The sequence below is a fragment of the Siniperca chuatsi genome, linkage group LG6 (genome assembly GCF_020085105.1).
Source record: "Siniperca chuatsi isolate FFG_IHB_CAS linkage group LG6, ASM2008510v1, whole genome shotgun sequence".
NCBI lineage: Eukaryota > Metazoa > Chordata > Actinopteri > Centrarchiformes > Sinipercidae > Siniperca > Siniperca chuatsi.
This window is the reverse complement of record NC_058047.1, coordinates 20,483,349-20,503,939: the sequence shown is the minus strand read 5'-3', so window position 1 is coordinate 20,503,939 and position 20,591 is coordinate 20,483,349. Positions and strand designations below refer to the sequence as shown.

The 20,591-nt window shown below is 40.8% G+C and overlaps 1 protein-coding gene across 11 annotated transcripts in view; it reads left to right on the top strand.

Moving 5' to 3' along the window:
- The first annotated feature begins 1,398 nt into the window (after nt 1–1,398).
- The window catches only part of unc13a (unc-13 homolog A (C. elegans)), a 49,368-nt gene continuing 30,175 nt past the window's right edge, over nt 1,399–20,591 (top strand). For 7 of the 11 annotated variants that reach the window (XM_044200653.1, XM_044200649.1, XM_044200652.1 and 4 more), the window contains exons 1-14: nt 1,399–1,770; nt 6,659–6,688; nt 6,817–6,916; nt 8,537–8,654; nt 10,003–10,126; nt 10,708–10,778; nt 11,069–11,117; nt 11,849–11,878; nt 13,939–14,134; nt 15,560–15,679; nt 17,137–17,949; nt 18,375–18,468; nt 19,518–19,564; nt 19,672–19,750. In XM_044200653.1, the coding sequence (XP_044056588.1) occupies nt 1,749–1,770; nt 6,659–6,688; nt 6,817–6,916; nt 8,537–8,654; nt 10,003–10,126; nt 10,708–10,778; nt 11,069–11,117; nt 11,849–11,878; nt 13,939–14,134; nt 15,560–15,679; nt 17,137–17,949; nt 18,375–18,468; nt 19,518–19,564; nt 19,672–19,750 (1,893 nt within the window). In that variant the 5' untranslated portion in view covers nt 1,399–1,748. The remainder of the gene's footprint in view (nt 1,771–6,658; nt 6,689–6,816; nt 6,917–8,536; nt 8,655–10,002; nt 10,127–10,707; nt 10,779–11,068; nt 11,118–11,848; nt 11,879–13,938; nt 14,135–15,559; nt 15,680–17,136; nt 17,950–18,374; nt 18,469–19,517; nt 19,565–19,671; nt 19,751–20,591) is intronic. The other 4 variants (XM_044200657.1, XM_044200656.1, XM_044200655.1 and 1 more) reach the window with 1 other exon arrangement.

Sequence of the window (20,591 nt, the reverse complement as noted above, 5' to 3'; positions counted from 1 at the left end):
GTTTAAATCAAACCCCAAAACAACTTGTTTCTCCCTCTCAAATATGCAAGGCTAGATACCACTAGAAGTTACTGGAAAAATATGCGTTTGTGAGATTTTGGTGACCTGACACTAAAGGAGAGACTGTAAAGATGCAGTGGGTGTTGTGATCCAGCAGGGAGAGCTGTTGGACCACACAGGAAACAGTCTTGACTCTTGGACCAGCGCTTAAGGGCGTATCAGAATAGTTGTTGGCAGAGTTTGTTTGTTTTTAAACTGAAGTAAATATGCAACACGCTTTAACACAGCTGATCCTGGCTCCGATTTTGCTAATGGGATAGTCAGTCACACCAAGGCGCACAGATGAACGGTTTATGACATGATCTATTTTGCTTTTTCTGTATTCTGCAAACTTGGGCACCAACACTTCATGTGCTTCCAGTCAAGTATCACTTAACTAAATCATGTCGTCATTATCTTCTTACAGGAAAGTCCCTGCATCTCTCAGAAATGTTTTCAGTTTCTAGTGTTTCCTTAGAAGTAGGGCTGGGTAATATTGATTTAATATTAAATCAATTATAATAATAATAAAGCTTTATTTATAGAGCACTTATCAAAACAAAGTACAAAGTGCTTCACAACAAGAGAAATAAAATACCGCAAGAAATAAAACCCATAATATACACAAAAGCAATAAAATATACAGCCAGTTCAGGTAAAATCAGGATATGCTTTCAGATAAAAATATGTTTTGAGACGAGACTTAAACGAAGACACTGACTCAGACAACCTAATTTCTTCAGGCAAGTTGTTCCAGAGCCTCGGGGCCCTGATAGCAAAAGCTCTGTCCCCCTTAGTTTTCAACCTGGACTCAGGAACAAACAGGAGACCCCTGCCCGAAGATCTCAAACTACGTGAAGCTTCATAAGGGATTACAAGGTCTAAAATATAATCTGGAGCCAGGCCATGAAGAGCCTTAAAAGTAATCAATAAGATCTTAAAATCTGCTAAAACCACCAGGGAGCCAGTGTAAAGAGGCTAAAACTGGTGTGATGTCCTACCATCTTTGTCCTGGTTAACAGCCGAGCAACTGAGTTCTGTACAGTCTGCAGTCGTTTCAGAGTTTTTTTGATTAAGACAAGTGAACAGGCTGTTATAATAATCAAGGCGTGAGGAGATAAAAGCATGCACAACAGTTTCTGCATCACTAAGATTTAGAATAGATCGGATGGCCAATTATCACAATATTCTTCACTGAAGACTCCATGTTAATTATCTGAGGATACCAACTGAGGATTTCCTAAGAAATCTTTGAGAACTGTGTTGTAAATATGGACGGGTAGGCTAATAATGTGGCGTTTCAGCATCTCCACCCTCCCCCTACCCATACACACCGTCACCACTGCTCTGACGTCACTGCCAGGCGCTGTCCACGCAGCGGGGGTGCTGAAGCTGAACAAGATGTCTGTGTGTTGGGGAGCGGAGAGCTGAGAGAGAAGGGAGCAAAAGAGTCTCAAATTTAGACAGGCACGTCATAAAAGAAAGACACAGAGGATTGCGACGCTGGCGTTCACTCTCGAAGTGTGAAGGGTTTTATTTTTGTCTGGCGTAACGAGCCCTGCCGGGCCCTGTCTCTTCTCGCGACGGCAGGCTTCTCCATCTCCATCTCCAGCCCAGCGATTCATTCCCAGGCTCTATATTGCACAGATTAGCTCAATTACGGAAGCTGGTGAAGGAGCTGGACCCTGTACTAAAGGCGCATATAAGAAATGTCATTGCTGTGTGTTGGAGGTAAGAGAAAAACTAACAATCCATGTCTTGGCAGGACTTGCTGTAGTGTGAGCAGCTTAAATTGCTTCAAGTCTTATCTTTACAGCTTTTTGGGATTTACCCGTTAGTATAAAGATGAATTCATCAATATTGTGGAATAGCCATCTTGCACAGGAATGTTGTTAAAAATTGCTACGATATTAAATGGCAGTTTAATGAAAATCCCATTAATAAGACAAATACTTCACATCACTTTTGATGTGATTTTGCATGATCCTAATCTATTTTCTTTGTCGACTATTATTTACCCTGAAATATTTCACTCCAACTGTCTTGGATGACACTCTGGGTTCATTTTCCAAAACCTGGCATTGCTACAACCGATTTATGGAGTAGGTGTATGCTTTCTGGCAGCCGCTGTCAAACATAGTAAAACAAGATGTAATCCACTCTCAGTTTGTCCCTGTGTGACAGAAGTGTGGGATGTTTTATGTTTCATGTCAAAAAGCAGATAGCATTTTGATTACAAATCATCTCCAGTGCAGACATTTCATCTCAGTTTTCATGCGTAATTGTGCGGAGCAAAAAGGCGTGTGCAGTAGTCTACCGGGTTTCTTTACAGTAGAATATTTATTTAAGCCACGTGATTGGTTGCAGCAGTCTTACATTATATTTCTTCTATTGATTGAGCTCTATAAGGACAACAACAGCCTGTTCTTTCTTTGAATAATTCAAGATTGCCCAATGGTGTCCAAATTGGTTTTCTATAAACAGGCCCCGACATTGTACTGTATTATGACTGTTTGTGAAATATCTTCCTTCAGTCACTGATGGTGTATTTGTCCCCCGATTAAGCCTTTAATGTTGTCTATGATGTATTTCTCCAGTAAAACAAGTAGAAAGTGGACCCAAAAGAGATCTCATCTGTTTTACATTTAAGGGTTTATCGGTGAATCCGTGATAAGCTCTTAAATGTCACTCAGTCACTGTAATAATTTACAGATTGAGTATACTGTATATGATCATATCTAAGAGGTAAAGTCATGTTGGAGTTTTACTAAACATTTTTGTATCAGGAGCTCCAAATAGGACTAAAGACCTCCATTTATTTCTTCTAATTAACCAAATCTGAGCCCTTTGCTGTCAGATATGATTCAGATTGAATTGCATAACTATAATCTCTCCATCCAAACTGGGTGGATAGATTATGTGTGCAAATGTATAGGGAGTGAAATACCATTATTCTGGGGATCTCCTGTAAGCTTCTCAGTGACCTCTGGTCATCCCCAGATCCCACTTTGGCAACCAAAAGTTAAAGCCATTCATCCACATCCACAAATCCTGTCATTCATTCCCGTCCTTGGAATCATGCTTAAAGTTTTATAAGGATTAAAAATGCTCCCCTTTTAGAGTAGTTAAGGTTTTTTACACTGCCTCTTAGCAAGGAGAAGTTCTCCTTGTGTTTTGCAACACTCTGAACCTTAAAATTAAATTCATTCAGCACATTAAAAACTGACAGGCTTATAAAGAGACAGTAATTTAATGCAGAAAAAATGATTTATTACTCTTAAACAGGTTGAACAGATCTGCAGCTCTCTTAAATCCTCAATGAATTAGTATGAGTTTGCCAAGTTGCAACAGTTAATAACAACTTCTTAATAACTCCTGAGCCTAAAATTAGGATCACATTTGCACCATGCACGCTGACAATTTTGAGCCAGTTTGGGCTCATTTCCTTCCCTGACACACTTGATAAATATGGTGCCTGATCTTATTTATCAGGGAGCAGTGAAGGAAAGATCAATCTACTTCTTCTTCAGATTCACAGAGAGGTTGGAGCAGGCTTCTAGTGTTTATGAAGAGGCTGCTATATTGTTGACACCAGTGCTAGCTAGCTGCTGGTTGCACAGATGTCAGGATTGAGATTCAGATTTGTTGGTGGTCCCTTTATGTCCTGAAGCTTTGTTGGCATAGCAACCCCAATGGTATTTTAGGTCTCTGCTGGTATTTTCTCATTAGTTTCTAAACACTGTTACAGGCCTGCAGCTAGGTTTATATTGATATTATATTTTTTCATGGTGGCTGCGAGAAGAAATGAGGATGATGCACCTGGCTGTTTACCTTGAGCTGCATGGTAACATGAGTTGGGCTGATAAACATTGCAGTAGCAGTGATGTGGCATTGCCTGGTCAGAGATGTGTGTATGCTCTACGTCCACGTCTTGTGATGTTAGATGTAGTCTTTGAAATGATGCCACAGAGGTTGAATAAGCATATTCAGATCTGGCAACCATCCTTTTACTGTCACCCCCTGTAGCGAGATGGCCAATTCACGCATTATAACTTTAAAAAGAGTGAGCCATGAGAGACATCCTCATTAGTGTCACCTTCTTTCATTAAGGCATTATCCAAACATCTATTTAAGACTATTTACATATGTACTGAGATCATTAAGGAAGATTTTTTTGCAAAAGAAGTCAGAAAGTCTAACATTAGAAATTAATATGGCTAGTTCTGTGTCTTATTACCATTTCAAACACACTGCTGCATTACTGTAATAATGACTAGGGTTACTGGGAGTCTGGAAATAGTTAGGCGCAAAGATCAATTGTGTTCTAATGGAAATATATATAGTAGATGTAATGTAGCATTCATATGCTAAGTCTGCGCTGTCTTTATATTTTGCACCTACACTTTCAAATTCTAATGTTTCTCACAGGTTTTAATTGGATTAATTCAATTTAAAAGAAGTATTCATTCATCACTGAGTACCATTGCATACTTTTATAGCAGTCATACTCTAATCACCATTATTGATATCTTCCCAAAGGTATACTGCAGGTGTGTGATTGATTTTTATCTGGCAGTACACAGGGACATGCTGTAATGATCTGTCAGTCTTTCAAACAGTTTTTTCATTTAATTGTGTGGGGTTTTTTGCAACAATCTTTACCATTTTCTTTATTGCATTCCCTGTCTGCAGGTTTATATTGTTGTTCCTGGTGTCAGGATAATTGCTCTGAAGTGTGGCCTCTTTGAAAGCTTTTGATTGGAAAACCTCAGGAAATAAAAATTCCCTTTAGCTCCTCTACACCAGGGCACGACTGAATGTATTTGTCCAATTTTCCCCAGCAAAGAAAGAGAAAATGAGATTCTGTAATTGACAGGTGCTCATCAGCAGAACATATGTAGCACTCTTTTTATTTTCACCTAGTCCTCTTCACTCCTTCCCCTGTGCTCTAAATGCAGCAATGGTGGTTTTAGTCTTACGCCTGTGAGCTGTAACTACCCCACCCCATCCACACATACACCCCCCTTTCCAGCACCCCCCACCCCTGTCACACTGAAGTGATTATTTTTACTGTTGGGGATGCAGCTCGCTCTGCCCGCATCCAGCTGCACAGAGAGATTAATGGAGCACGAGAGAAAGAGATAGAAAGGGAGCACACGTGCATACTCGCCACATGGCAGGGGGAGCTTGTAGGAGCGAGTGACTGAGTGGGAGAGGGAGAGAGAGGAGCGATGACTGGCTGATGGGGAGGAGAGGACAGTGTATGAGAGAGGGAGAGTGTTGGCAAGGGTGCAGCCAAGGTGTATCTGTCATTTAGAAAAAAGTAATTTGAATGCCTCTTTGTCAAATGTATATTCAGTGCTTCCATGGAAAATAACTCTCCTTACCCCATAGGCGTGACTGCCTTGTCAGCAGCTAAAATATCAGGAAGGGGATTTTACTTTGAAGTTGGCTAAGAAGCACATTCTCCACCAGACCACTTACTCCGCTACCTGCCTCATGAATCAGACCCATATTTAAGCGATAAGCATTATCCCAAAGGTTTGCTGGGGTGACGCTATTTTTAGAAGCCAATTTGTCCACAATGATTATCATGCTTGCTCTGCTGTCACAGACAGAAAATGACTCACAATGTGTTTCTTTGTCAGCATCACTTTTACTACTCTAATTATTAGCCTTTTCTTAATTGAATAACAGGGAGTGTTTATTTATTTAGTTCTCTCTATTATAGAGAGTTGGACTGTAGGTCATATATTATAAAGTCATTCTTCTTGCAGCTAAGCACACATGATCATGGAGTTTTTAAGGGCTTGTTGTTGAGGTCCAATTAGATTGATTTAAAATGACTCCCTGTATTTCTTTCCTGAAATGTAACATCAGTGAAAAGAGGCAATCAGCAGGGATTAAAAAACCAGAGCTCTGAATATTAATACCTCACTGCTGAACATGGGGATGCTGGGCATCGGCAGGGTGCCGGATTGAATGAATAATGAATAGGCTTTTGACGTCACTGAAGTCAGTCTGGTACCTTCAGAGGTCCCTGCGTGGAGGAGCTGGAAGTGGCACCTCAGCAGAGCTTCATCTATTGTGTTAGACAAAAAGCAGCACTGCTCCGTCTTTTATCCAACACCTCCTGTTGTCAACCATGCAGGAATACATACACACACATCATTCAGAGAGGACAAGGCATGTGGCCTCTCTCCTACCTGGCATCACCTTTTACTCTCACCTGCACAAACTGTCCTTCTGGTCCTGTGACTCAGAGATCCTGACACCTCCTGCTGAACGGATGCAGTCCTTCATATTGAGATTGTAGCATTCTGCCCAAAGAGGAGGAGAGGAGTCCCAGGCTGAGAAGAGCAGACCAACCATTCTTTTATGCACATGAGCGACAGGCCGAGGCCTGCCTGGACTGTAAGCTAAAGTTACATGATGCTGTAAGCATAGGCCTGAGAAAAGACTTTGTGGGTTGACTGAATGTTGATGTTCTAAATTTGCAGCATGAAAATGTGAAATCTTTGAAAACTGTCATGTTAGCATGTTTGGAAATTCGATATTTCATAGCTCACTTTTTCCATAGTTAGACTGATTTGTTGTTTGATTCTCAATTTGTTTGCAGTGAAGAAAGCCAAGCTTGATGGACCCCAAGGTGAGTTGTGACCTGTGACTCGCTGATATCATCCATTTGTTATTACTTATTTTTACTGAATCAGGTTGTTTCATATAAACACACACACAGTAGCATAACCAGTGGTATTTGTATTTTACTTTTTACAGAGAAATTTAACACATACGTGACCCTGAAGGTGCAGAATGTTAAGAGCACTACCATCGCTGTGCGCGGCAGTCAGCCATGCTGGGAGCAGGATTTCATGTTGTGAGTGCTTCTTGCCCTCTCTCACGTCTTCTGCCTCCTTTTTTCTCACCATGTCTCTCCCTCTTTCAGCCCCTTTCTTCTGTAAATCTGCCAGTACAATGTTGCTCAGCATCGGTTGGGTCTGAAGACTACAAGTTTGACAATGAAAAAATTCTTGGGGTGTGGAGTTGAAAAAAGTGAGCTTACTAGACCTCTGTAGCACGCTCCTCATCTCTTCTTGAAGTTAGTGTCGAGGCTACATTAGCCGCTACTAGCAAACCACACCTGACTCTCCAACTGAACTGTCGGCAGTCAGGTTGCATTGTGGGTAATGCAGGCGCCATGTTTTGACAAGGAAAAAGAATGCATGGAATAAAAAAGACAATATCTCTGGTACTCCTGCATCGATTTTTGATAATTTTTTAAAACTGTTTATTGTGGCAGTGTAGCTTTTTAGTTTGAACATATATTTTCTTAAAGAGGAAAACTATTATTAAATGGAATTTCAGAAATTAAAGTATTTAAACTTTTCAGGCATTTCAAAAGTATAAAATGTTTGCTGTTGCAATTATGGTTGTAAATTTAGTTTGACATAGTTCCAGAAAATAAGAATACATCTAGTGTAAATATCAGTTGGCCGATGCAAGTCCATATTAATTTATAAATATGTTATATAAATAGTTTCAAACTATAGGCATTAAATAAGGAATTAATACCGCTAATTCACATGAATAGAGATGTCACCTCATGGGCTCAATTCAGCACACAGAATGTGTGCAACACAGGGCAGCAGGGTCAGCTGTGACATTTATACTTCCAAAAAGGGAGTTATTTTTGCCCTCTTCCTCTCGCTTCCTCTCTGTCTCTCTCCCTTTGAAGAGTGAGGGGATGACATAACACCTGTGATGTTTGAGCTGCTCCAGCAGAGTTCACACATCCAGTGTAGAGGGTTTCTCCAGGCTTCATTACACCTCATAACTCCAGAAAGGTGACTGAATAGAAAAAAACAGCCAAACACAACAGATAAAAATGAGTTCTCTTGCTATCCTACTGTTGTTATTTTTAATCTACTACAGCCATATCTTTAACTAAAAAACAACACTTTCCTTCTTCCCCCTCTCTTTAGATCCCTCACTTTCTCCATCTCCATCTCCTGCCCCTTTCCTCTTCTCATTTTTTCCTTTTTGTGAAGCAACACACCATTCAGCCATTTGCGAGATTACTTCCTTGGCTCCCAAGGAAATAGAAAGATGTATTTTCATATCAAAGCTGTGGCTATTATTAGGTTTTGATTCACTTAAGACAGCCAGTAAGCCTGGGAAGAGGCACTGTGTTGGACAATGAGAGATGCTTAGTGATCTGATAATCTGTCAGTCAGATTTGAAATCACTTTACAAATCCTAGCTAGTCCAGACCTTAGCTATATGGACTGTATATGAGTGTTGCTTGGTGGAAAAATGAGGCATAGAGTTCACTCCTATTCGTCATACAGAAATATAGATAGCCTCTGTTGTTGTCCTATCTGTGGACATCTGTCTCCACTCAGCTCTTTGAAACATTCTGTATAACTCTCTTTCCTCTGCTTTTTCCTAACTATTTTCTCTTTTTCTTATTCCGTCTCTTCCTCTTTCTGCCGAGCAGCGAAATAAACCGCCTGGATCTGGGCCTGACAGTGGAGGTGTGGAATAAAGGGCTGATCTGGGACACCATGGTGGGCACCTTATGGATCCCACTGCGAAGCATACGGCAGTCCAATGAGGTATGCTTTAAATATGTGACTAAATATCAGCCACGTATTGTCAAGTCAAGTCAGTTTGTTTATATAGCACATTTAAAAACAACAGGAGTTTAGCCAAGTTGCTTTCCAGTTGAGGCAGATGGGATTAGGATCTGCCTCAAACAAATATACATGATTAAAAGGAATAATATAAAATAAAAAGAATAGAAACAGAAATACAATAGAATAAAACCACCAACAGATTTAAATGCAGTAAGAGGACGTTAGAAAAAAGGCAGCCTCAGACTGAACTTAAGACAAGAGAGAAAATTGTATTTTGAATTGATTATGTTTTATATGTGTATATGCCACCTTTACATTCCTCAAGTTTTAGCAACATCAAATACTTGATAGGATGTAACTGTAGAGCCTAATATCACCTATAGGGACTTTTCACAGAAGGCTCAATTCTGTTTTCTATTTTTAAGTCAACAACAGATCAATAGCTACTATATGTTAATATATGAGAAATATACAAACAGTAAGTAAGTAAACAGTATGTATTAAAACAGCGATAAATTGATAAAGTGATAAATTGTTGTTGTAATCATTGAGATTATAAACAAGTCGCACTGGGAAAGTAATATTTTGGCTCGTTTGCCACTGCATAGGAAGTGTGTATTTTGTTTTCAGAGTGGTCAGAACTGTAGATAAATATTTGTTTGGCTGATGGTTCTCTGTGGTGATAACGTTCTGTTAAACTGTGATGAGGTTCATGTCAATAGGTAATTTTTTTTTTTGCCCGATCTAGGATGCAGTTTTTTCATTTAATAGTTCAACATTTTGGGAAATACGCTAATTGGCTTTCTTGTCGAGAGTTAGATGAGAAGTATGATCGATTGGTCAAGTATGAAGCTACAGCCAGGAGGCAATTAGCTCGGTACAAATACTGGAAGCAGAGGGAAAATGCTAGCCTGGCTCTCTCTAAAGTTCAAAAATACCACTTTTAGCACCTCTAATGCTCACTAATTGTATCTGTTTTTAAATCCATTTACAAAAAGAAATGTAAAAAATGACAAGCTGTGGTTTTAGGGGGGGTTACCTGCTGTAACTATTTATTGGTGAACAGCTGCCAAGCGCGGTGACTTCCAGGAATCTTGTTGTCACTGTGAGGCAATTAAGAGATTTGTGCTTTAGTCAAAGCCTGATAATCAGACATTTACATTTACATTTCATATTCACTTCATTACTTATACCTTTTATATAAGATGTGGAGAGAGACTCAGAGGAATGACAGACTTCAGGCACATACCAAAAGGAATATTTATCAAGCAGTAAGTATTGCTGCATATTTCATATTTCTCTGCCCCTCTTTCTCTATCTTTTCCAGGAGGGCCCAGGCCAGTGGCTGACCCTGGACTCGAATGCGATCATGGCTGAGAATGAGATCTGTGGAACCAAAGACCCGACCTTTCACCGGCTGCTGCTCGACACCCGCTTTGAACTGCCACTAGGTTTGGCCTTTCATCATAGTTGTATTGATCCTACCTGGTGCTTCATTCTGTAATTTGTTTCATTCAATAAAATGTAAAAAAAACAAAAAAACAACAACAACAGGAAAATACATTTCTATTGTAGCTAGCAGTTAGTTAGCTAGTTCTATACTTCCACTATCATTTTTAGTAGTAGTAACACTTTGAGTACTGCTAGTCCTAGTGCTACTATATTCACTACTAATGCTGTTGCTGCTACTACTACTACCAGTACTAACACTACCTCTAGTGCTGAAGAAACAGCAATTGATAAAACAATCTCACCACAAGGTCCATTTAGCTGTTTTGGAGATTTCAATCATAAGTAAGAAGTTCTCAGGTTCTCAGAAAAATAACATTTGAACATGTATAATTCACAATTGGGAACACTCATCTGCTGAGGAAGATCATGTGACATGATCAAAAGCTCCAGAAAGCTCTATGGACTTATTCCAGTGCTTATAGAGGAATATACAGAGAGACTTGTGTTGGACATACAGTATGTCCAATATTTGATGTGCTGAGTAGAGGAACGTGTTGAGTGTTTCTGTTGTGTGCTGCAGACATTCCAGAGGAAGAGGCCAGATACTGGGCAAAGAAACTTGAACAACTAAATGCCATGAGAGATCAAGATGTAAGAATTTCATTTTTTTCCACATTCCCATCACTCTCTCTGCGCCATCTGTTTTCTATATTTCCTCATCTATTTATTCCTTTCTCTTTATAGTATTTTCTTTCATAACCCCGTTCATACTCTGTTTCCATTCCGCCTATTTCTTTATCTTCCGTACTCTCTGTTATTACACTCTATGGCTGCCAATAACAGCAGAATTGCCAGAGTCAATATTTTTACCTGCAATTTTCCTCAGAAGAAGTGCTGGATCTTATTTCCTAAGATATCTGTTGTTGTTGTTTTCCCCTCAGTATCAAGAAGAACAGGAGCGACCACTCCATGCACCGACCACACAGTGCTGTGAGTGTCAAATGCCACTTCTGCACCCACCTCCTCCTGTTCTGCTGTGTCCTTTTTATGCCTCCTCTTTTTTCCTTTCCTCATTACCTCTGCTCAGTTGTTCTAACTTGTTCTGAGAACGGGACTAGACAGGAGGTAGAAATGAGGCCGATAGATGAAGCAAAGCATGGAAGAAGGGAGGGAGGGGAGCTGATGTGACGAATCACGCATGCAAGCCTGCCTGAACACTAGAATGACTTATAGGTGCTAGATGTGTGATGAATGTGAACTGACATATGCTGGGTTGTCAGACACACATCACCCTGCCTGACTGTCTGTCTGTCTAGTGATGATGACACAGGGAGCAGGTGGATAAGTGTTTATAGTATAAATCTGTGGACAGAGGGGTTGATTGGGGGCATTATGCTTGTGTGTGTGCGGAGATGATAATGGCATGTGTGTATTTTCTGTTCTTAGTTACTCATCAGCACCAAAGCCAGCAGCATTTGAACAAAAGCTGATTTTGATCTAAGCTTCTTTAGCTTCTTGTCCTTTTCTTTACTCACACACATATATACACACTGACTTGCCTCACTTATGAATCCCCTGCACACATATTTACATTTGAAAATAATTATTTCTCTGGGTTATAAATCTCTACATGTTTGTTTACCTGGCTTTGCAGACTGCTGATGTGTTTAATTTGTGGCCCGAACCTAATTTGATTTTTCCAACCCTATATCTCCTTGCAGGTAATTGGAGCCTGTGGGGAGAGCAGCAAAGTAAGTTTCTTTCATGCGCTTCTGCTAAAGACTTGGAGTAATTCTGTATTTATTGTCCGTGTCTCACTTAATGTAATGATCTCCTTGTGTAGTTTTCCATTAGCTGCCATGAAAATATATTTTTTCTCCACGCATTCTCTCTGAACTTCCTTTCAGCTCGTATCCATAATCTCCTGATGGATTTAAAGCTTTTTACACCAGGCAGTGTAAAAAGTGTAAAATAAACTGTGGTTTTTATTCATATGAGTTTTTTCCAAGGATGTAATTTCTACTGGGGGGGCATGTCTTATTCAAGTCTCTCTGAACATTGTTCTTACTGTCCAGCCACCACAGTCCAGATGATAGAATATCTGAGTTGATAAAAATGTTGATATAATATCTGAGTCACCTTCAGTTATTACTGGGCACTCAAAGCAACAAGCATAGCGAGCAGCAGTGACTGGTTGCGAGTTTTTTTGCCTCTCAGGCTACATACCATTCTTACCTTGCTTTCCTTTCCATTCTTACTGTATTGCTGGAGGTTGTTGTTGCATTATGCAGCCTGAAATGAATACCTGCAGATACTACTTAGAGTTGAAAAAAGGTTCTGTGAATATAGATATTATATATTAATCTATATTTTTAATTAATCTATATAGATATTATATTTTTATCTATATTTTAATTTACAGTTAATATCCTAAAAAAATGCTTGAATTGAACATCAGTCAAAAATAAGATAGTACTCTTTGTAGTAAAGATACAACATTCATCGATCAGAAAGTATCAGGTATCTATAAATGAAACTGAAAGTGATTTTAAGTAGGATTACAACACAGAGGTTATCCTACCATTATTATGGAAAACACAAAAAACAATTTTAGCGCAATTTTTTATTTGCTCAGTTTCATCTTGTTTTTGTTTTCACATCACTGTGTGCCCCCACTTCTGAAACTACACCTATGTCCTTGGTTTTTTCAACCATAGCAAAGTCGTTTAAAGTCAATTTAGCATTTGTTCTGTTGTGGTTCCTAGCCGATACCCTCCCTTGGAAATACTTCACCTAACATTGACTGGCGATAACCAGCTTGGTTGTTATAACTTCTTTCAGACCACAGTGTCCTGTGACGGTACAGCAACGAGGCCATATAAGCAACTATTACATCACTTTAGTACAACTCAAATTCAATTCAAGACAAATCAATGCAATTTAGCATCAAATATTTAAACTAAACATGCTCAGCCTATTTTGAGGAGTTTCTTACCTTTAATTGTGAAGCTGTTGCAGTCGGTGTTCAGAGAAGAGACCTACACCTGGAACTATAATTCGATTGCAGAGTGTACAATTTGTTTTTATTTAAGGCTTAACAAATCTTATTATATGGACGTTAAAGTCCTCTATGTAAAAAGAAAAAGGCTTGTAATAATGCTCTATCAACTAGCTTACTGGCATTCAACAAAACTCACTCTCTCAATTCAAATCAATTCAGTGGGGCTCTGGGAAACAGAGGTTTACATTGCCAAAGCAACAAGAAAAATTTAAAAAAAGAAGTCCCTATGCCCTTCTGTGCCTCTGTTTTATACATATGGAGCACAGGAAAAACTCAAGTTATCTTCCATATATGGTCAAACATAAGGCACATACAAGACATTGCATAAGGCTCGGCCCATCTACGTCAAATGTGAAGCATGTGATAAGATACATAAAGTTGCTTAACAAGCCTTTATTTAGCTATTTTTGATCAGAAATGAGGCACATAGGTCAAAAGGCTTTGATGTTGATCGAAACCTGGGGACTTTATCCAGTGAAGAATAACACAGAATGTCTTGCACAACAAGAGATGCACAGTGCAACCGTCATACAGATGCTGTGGTTCAGTGTGGGCTGAGGTTGGATCTCGCAACAGTCTCAACACCCTGCCTGGTGTTATACAAATTGCCCTAAATCCAAACTTTATAGGTTAAAACATGAAAAATATCAGAATTATTTACTATACAAATACTGTATAATACAATTCTGAGCCATCATCGTCTTCTCATCTCACCCCCTCACTTTCTCCCCGCTGTGTTTGTGTGAACAGACGAGGATCCAGACAGCGCCGTGGACGACAGGGACAGCGACTACCGCAGTGAAACCAGTAACAGCATCCCGCCTCCCTACTACACCACCTCCCAGCCCAACGCTTCCATGCACCAGTATCCCATGAGGCATCAGCACTACAGACACCCCTACAATGATGACATCCATGAGCTGGACTACGACCACAGAGCCATGAGGTAACAAGCACCCTACAGTTACTACGTAGCCACAACTGAGAAGTTTCCTGAGTGGCTTTCTTTTCATGAGATTACCATGCCGGGTTGTCAGAAAGTATCAGCAACAGGGAGAAAGGATTTGTTTTGGTGAGACAGGAAGAGAAAAACACCAAAAGAACAAAACCATTTAATGTTGAAAATGTAATATCACACTTCCCATCTCAAATATTCCTTAGTGAATAACTTTAGCATTAAGCCCTGAGACAGTTCAGCCCCTGCGGCCTTGTTTTGTTTCACTGTATTGTACATGGTAACATGTTGTCCCACTGTGCTCTCCTCCTCTAGAGAATAACCCTGGCCTCAGTGTATACAAGCATGCTGGGGCACACAGTTCTTGTATACAGGTCACGTATGAAGTGGGCCTTTGTGGTTATCTTTTCTGTGTGCGTGCGTGCATGTGTGAATGCGTGTGTGCGTGCCTGCATCGTTGTGTGCATGTTGAGTGTGTAAGCATCAGAATACCCCTATGACTTGTTTTGCAGAAAATATATGAATTTCTGGACATAACAGTATTTCTGAACATTTTCAAAGGTGGCAGATGATTAAAACTCATGCATTGCTCAGAAAAGCTGAAACAGAATGTTTGACCTTTTCATTTGGTTAGATTTAGGTGGGTAAAATAGATCTTCAAGTGCTGAACCTCAGTGAGAGGTCCTTGTTCAGAAACTTAAAGGATAAATTGAAAAAATGTTTTTAGGTCTGTCTTTAAACAATAGTCAGATGTTTGTATTGTAACATTGAACATTGAAATAGGTTTTGTTTGCTGTAATCATTTCTCCCGTTCATAGTGGCCATTAAGAGATCCCTTCCTAATGCAATTTAAGTGATGGGGGACAAAATCAAGCAGGTATATTTCAAAGTTACAGTCTTATTAGTAACAGTAAGTAGCAACATTCCCTCTTTGTGTTTCCACTGATGCTGTTTCCTTGTTGAGCTGCAGTGGAGGGACGGTAACACAAAAGGGAAATTTCACACTAATAAGACCTAATATGAATGAATATGAATATACCAACTTAATTTGAATAACTCAGACTTCTGAAGCCTCGTATTAACTTCAGATAAACTTTGGAAGTCATTTTTGCACAGTACGAGGACTGTGAATTTTGTCTTACATCACTTACATTGTGAGCACAATAGGAGGGGATTTAATGGCCAGTATGAACAGGAGCAATGATTACAGCACGCAAAACCTGCTTCAATGTTCATATAAACACCTGACTATTGTTTTAAGACAGGCTTGAAAAACTGTGAACCTATCCTTTAACCGGGCAGTGCAGAGGCTCAGTTTGGTTAGAGCTTTCTTTTAAAGATTTGCACTAAGCTCTACTGATGCTCCTCTCCCACCTCTTCCCTCCTTCCTACCTTCCTCCCTGCTCCTCTTACCAGACGCTATGATAGTTTAGACTCGGCCACCAACGGGCACAGCGATATCGACTCAGGCTCAGGGTCGAGCCGGCGCACCAGTCGTCAGTATTCTCTAGACAGTAGGCATTCACTGTCCGATAGGTGGGTCTCTGTACCTCCTCTCCAACTCCTCCTCCTCTTCCTCCTCTTGCTCCGGCCTGTGACTCCGTCTCGCTGTGACGTCAGTGGTGGACTTGTCCCGTCCTCCTCGCTCGCTGTGCTTGCATGCATGCGCTCTTACCCTATCTCTGTATATGTATATTCTATACTTTTTATAGAAAACTACTGGTCCTGCATCTATATTTACTGTGTTCCTGGTGAAGAATCCCAAATCAGTATCACAAATGATGTATCATTCTCATCTTCACCATTGTTAAACTCTTACAAGTTTTGAGCAGTTTTGTGTTTATGTGTGTGGGCGAGTGGTTGACAAGATGCGTGTATGTGTGTGTTGTTTTGTAACAGTCAGAGACAGAAAGGTTAATTGTTGGTTGGAGTTTGTGGAAGAGCCTCTGTGAATATGTGTGTGCGTGTGTGTGAATCTGTTGTCGCGACAGCCTGTTATTACATCCTCATCCTGTATGTGAGACTTTAAGAAGAGCCCTGTCTTATTCTGAGTGTCCCTTACTTGGTAATTATACACTTTTAATTTCCACTTGTAAGACAGCAGGACACCTTCAGCCCAATAATGGGGCCCTAGCAGAGAGGCCAAGATTGATTACGTTCATTTTCATCTTAATTTCACCATGTTTTTTATTCTTTGCTAAGAAAGAGGGCAGACATGTATTTAGACTCATTATGCAAGCATTTGTCACTGTCTGTGTCAGTCTTTGTGTTGGATGAGAGAGAGATTGTGAGATGGGTGTTGAAAAGAACAGGGGTGTCGTGATTGAGTATTAATGTGTCCATTCACCTGTACTTGTGTATTCCCTCTGGCTCACAGCCGAAGCCATAATACAGTTCTCTCCTTTACTGCTCCTACACCATGCATTATTGAACCAACATGACTGTAATCAATAGAGACAAAACAATAAAGTGTGAGTGCGTGTCTGTTTGTGTGTGTAAGAAATTGTGTTTGCATGTGTCTCAAATCTTTCTCTGACTCATCGTCTGTCTCAATGTCTAATTCATCATCGTGAATACATATTATTCACTTATTTATCTGCAAGAAGAGACTGCTTTTGTTCTGCCAGACTAATAAATTACCCTCAACCTCTCCAGGTTCACTATCTTTCATTTGAGTAGTTCTATTTATATCTTTTTGTATGGTGTGTGTTTCTGTATTAGTTTGTGTGTGAACTAGTATCCATAGTAACCTTTCCCATTACTAAAAAGATGATTCCCCTTGCAGTTACATAGATGTATCACTAGCCTAAACCCCCCTGCTCTGAGTTTTCTTATTAGTTGGTTTAAAAGTCACTCCTCTTTTCCTATTGGTTAGCTTTCTCCCTCCTTGGCCCCAACACAAGTTCCTTAGGTGTGGGAACTCCCCTAGTTTACTTTTAAACCTGTGTGGGTGTGTTTATGTAACAGGTGTCTGTGTCTCCCCTTCCCTTCAGTCCCACAGACAGTCGTTATGCTTCGTCAGGTGAACTGAGTCGAGGCAGCTCTCAGCTCAGCGAGGAGTTTGTTCCTGAGGATGGCGAGAGCTTGCGAGGTTCAGAGTTCTACGATGAAAACGACTCCTACCACTCCTGCCACTCCTCCGTCAGCTACGGCAAAGAGGATTCCCCAGTCTGGGATGGTGAGGACCACCAAGGCGTCTACAGCGACGAGGGAGGCTACCTCAAAGATGGAGGGGAAGAGGGGGCGCTGTATGCCGAAGAGGAGGGTGACATGTACAGGGAGGAAGGAGAGTACAACTACGAAGATGAGGAGGAGATGCCTTATGAGGAAGATGAAGATATGTATCCACTTGACGGCACACTCAGTGAAGACCAGGAGCTGCCCTACACCCCCACACCCACAAGCACTGCCCCCACCCTGTTGCCCCCCTCTGATGGGTTGTCCTCCACCAGGCCACCGCTGGAGAAGCAGGCGTCGTTGCATCAGCAGCGGCCAGCCCATGATCAGCTCCAGCCCCCCAGCACAGCCCCTGGTCTACCTCCAGTCACACAGGAAGACACATTGCCCCCTTTCAGCGCAGAATCCACCAAGCCTCTATTTGCACCCACTCAGCCAGCTCTGTCTACCACCACTGCATCCACCCCCACGACTACATCACAGGTTCCAGCTCCAGATACCAGGTCCCTGGAGCCTGAGCCCAAGTCTGAGGTGCCGCTGGAGGTATCTCGACTCCCCGAGCAGCCCCCAGAGGCAGAGAGTGTCCCTCCAGCTCCTGAAGAGAAAACAGAGGAGCCACCTGTTCCAAGGTGAACACTGTTCATACACTGTCAACTTCATAGAGGAAAAATAAGGTTTCACACACTGTCAACACTCAGGTAGCTACATTTCAGTACAAAGATGTTTATCTGGCAGTTCATTCAAATAACAAGAAGCACATACAGTAATATGTACATACTTTAACAGACCAATGGGGACCCCACCTGATGACACCTGATGACATGATCAGGGTTATTTTTTCCAGACTTTAGAAAGCCAGTTTTACAGGCCTAAATACTCCTCATGACAACTAAATCAAAATCAGTGGAGTGCCCCTTTATGGTGTTTACTTCTATTAGTCAGTGATAGTTATCTCCATGATTACTGTACATTCACTACATTAGCTATTAGAGCACATACAAGCAGATATATGTACTTTTTTAAAATATTATTCCTTCTTCAATAATTTTTTTAGCTTCCCAAAGAGGGAAATCATGGAGCCTGGTCCTGCCAGAGCCAAAGCCAACTGGCTTCGACTTTTCAGCAGAGTACGACTACAGCTGCAAGAGGTACAGCCTGTGTGTGTTTCTTAGTGTATCTTTGTGCACATAGGTGTGCATTCTTGCGACATGCATTCATGCCAGGTGAATGCCTGGGCTCAAAAGAATGGGTCTTCTCTGTTGTTACTCTGTCTAGTAAGTCTACTATTTGCGCTCACTGACTTGTTGCATCAGTCCCTGCATGTCCTACTGTTACTGTGTTTTTTTCCAGCTTTTGTTGACTGGTCCACCATTTTTCCCATTTTTTGGTTATTGCTGTGGATTATATTGTCTTGTGTTTATTTGATAGTTTCTGTTTACCCCTTGTACTGTTTTGCCATTTCATTATTTTCTTTTCAGTTGTTTTCCATCCTCGTAGCGATTTGCATGTAGTCCATTCTGATTACCCATGGCTGGAGCAGACCCTCAGGTGGGTGTGGCCAGTAGTGTGTTAATCAATCTAATAGTATATTGTATGTATCCTGTACGGCTCATAGATATTTATGCTGCTGTAAGCCTGCTAAGTGTCATTTTCAAAGCCTGCCGTTTATACCAATCATGACTATTTCTGTCCGTCAGTGTGACGTGAGTATCAGTGTGTGTGTCAGTCTTTGAACGGGCAGGCAGACAAAGAACATGTCTTTCAATAATAGCGCAGATAGAATTAGAAGAATGATTACACCAATGGCCATCTGGCTGCAATCTACTATTACTATGATTCTCAAAGACAGAGAAGCCACTGCTGATGTCAATAATCCCCACACTCAGTCAGAAAGACACAACTCAGCTTTACCACTCTCCTCATCTCCCCCTTTTTCTTTCTATCTCCCACTTGTATAATTTGAGAACACTTGCAGTCATTGTGGCTATAGCCACTAGTGAAACTCACCATGAAATAGTGCGTTTTGTTAAGGAGCACAATACAGTATGTTTCAATTTTGTTGTTCTCAGTATAAATAACAATATAAAAGCACTATGTACAGTACTATAATATGCTATGCTTCCCATTGTTCCAGCCACAGCTCTTATGGCATCCCGCTTGCCTCTCTTTCTCATCTCATCTCTCTCTTTCTCCTCAGGCCCGAGGAGAAAGTGTTGGCATCGCCTCTCTGCTTTTATCAGCAGGGTAAGTAACCATGACGCTGTTACTACTACAGTCATTGAAAATCTATAACTTACCGACCAAAAGGCAAGGTTAACTTGAACCCTGCTCTGTGCATGTTTTATCTCCAGGATGGGTGGCGCTCTGTATAGCATTGACAGCATGCCAGATCTCAGGAAGAGGAAAGCTATGCCTCTGGTCAGAGATCTGGTGAGTTTCTGCACTAATCTCGTTATATTCCCCTGACTAAGTGTCTCACATCTCTACAGTCCATCTATCACTCAGCACTCTCATCTACTAAACCTACTCCTGTTTTCCTTCTGATTCTTTGTTGTCCTTTCTCATCTTATTCTCTCTACCTTATTGTTCTTTTCTTTGCATCATTTGTCCTTCTTTTTACTGATCTTTTTCTCTGTCTTTTAGTCCACTGATGTCTGCTAGATGCTGTCTTATAACAGACCTTTCATTACCCCATGCTGCCATCGTCCCCATGCCTCCCTGACGCTGCCTCATTAGGGGAAATATAAATCCTCTGGAGAAAGCTGTAACTCATTCATACAAGTCACTTCCTTATAGTATCTTGTACTATTACACAGCGTGGACAGCATTATCACTTTTCTATCTTTGTTAAAATGACAGGAGGCTCAAATTTTACTAGCAAGTATAGATGCACATTTAGCTCAGAATATGGATAGACACACATTGTACCGCTTTTCAGAAAGACAAATAAGGGATAATTTGACATTTTGGGAAATACCCTTGTTTGCTTTCCTACCGAGAAGATTGATTAATTGAGCAGCCGCAAGTCTGGAAGGGGAGGGGAAACATCTTACCCGGCACACACCCTGTAAAACCACAACTTGTCATTTTTACACTTTGGTTTTTGTGCAGATTAAACTAATTAAATACAACATACTAGTTAGTGAGCTTTAGTTGTGCAGGTAGGTGGATTTTATTACCTTCAGACAGAGCCAGACTAGCCGTTTCCCCTGTTTTCAGTCTTTGTGCTAAGCTAAGCTAACTGGCTACAGGCTGATGAGTGGTTTCAGTC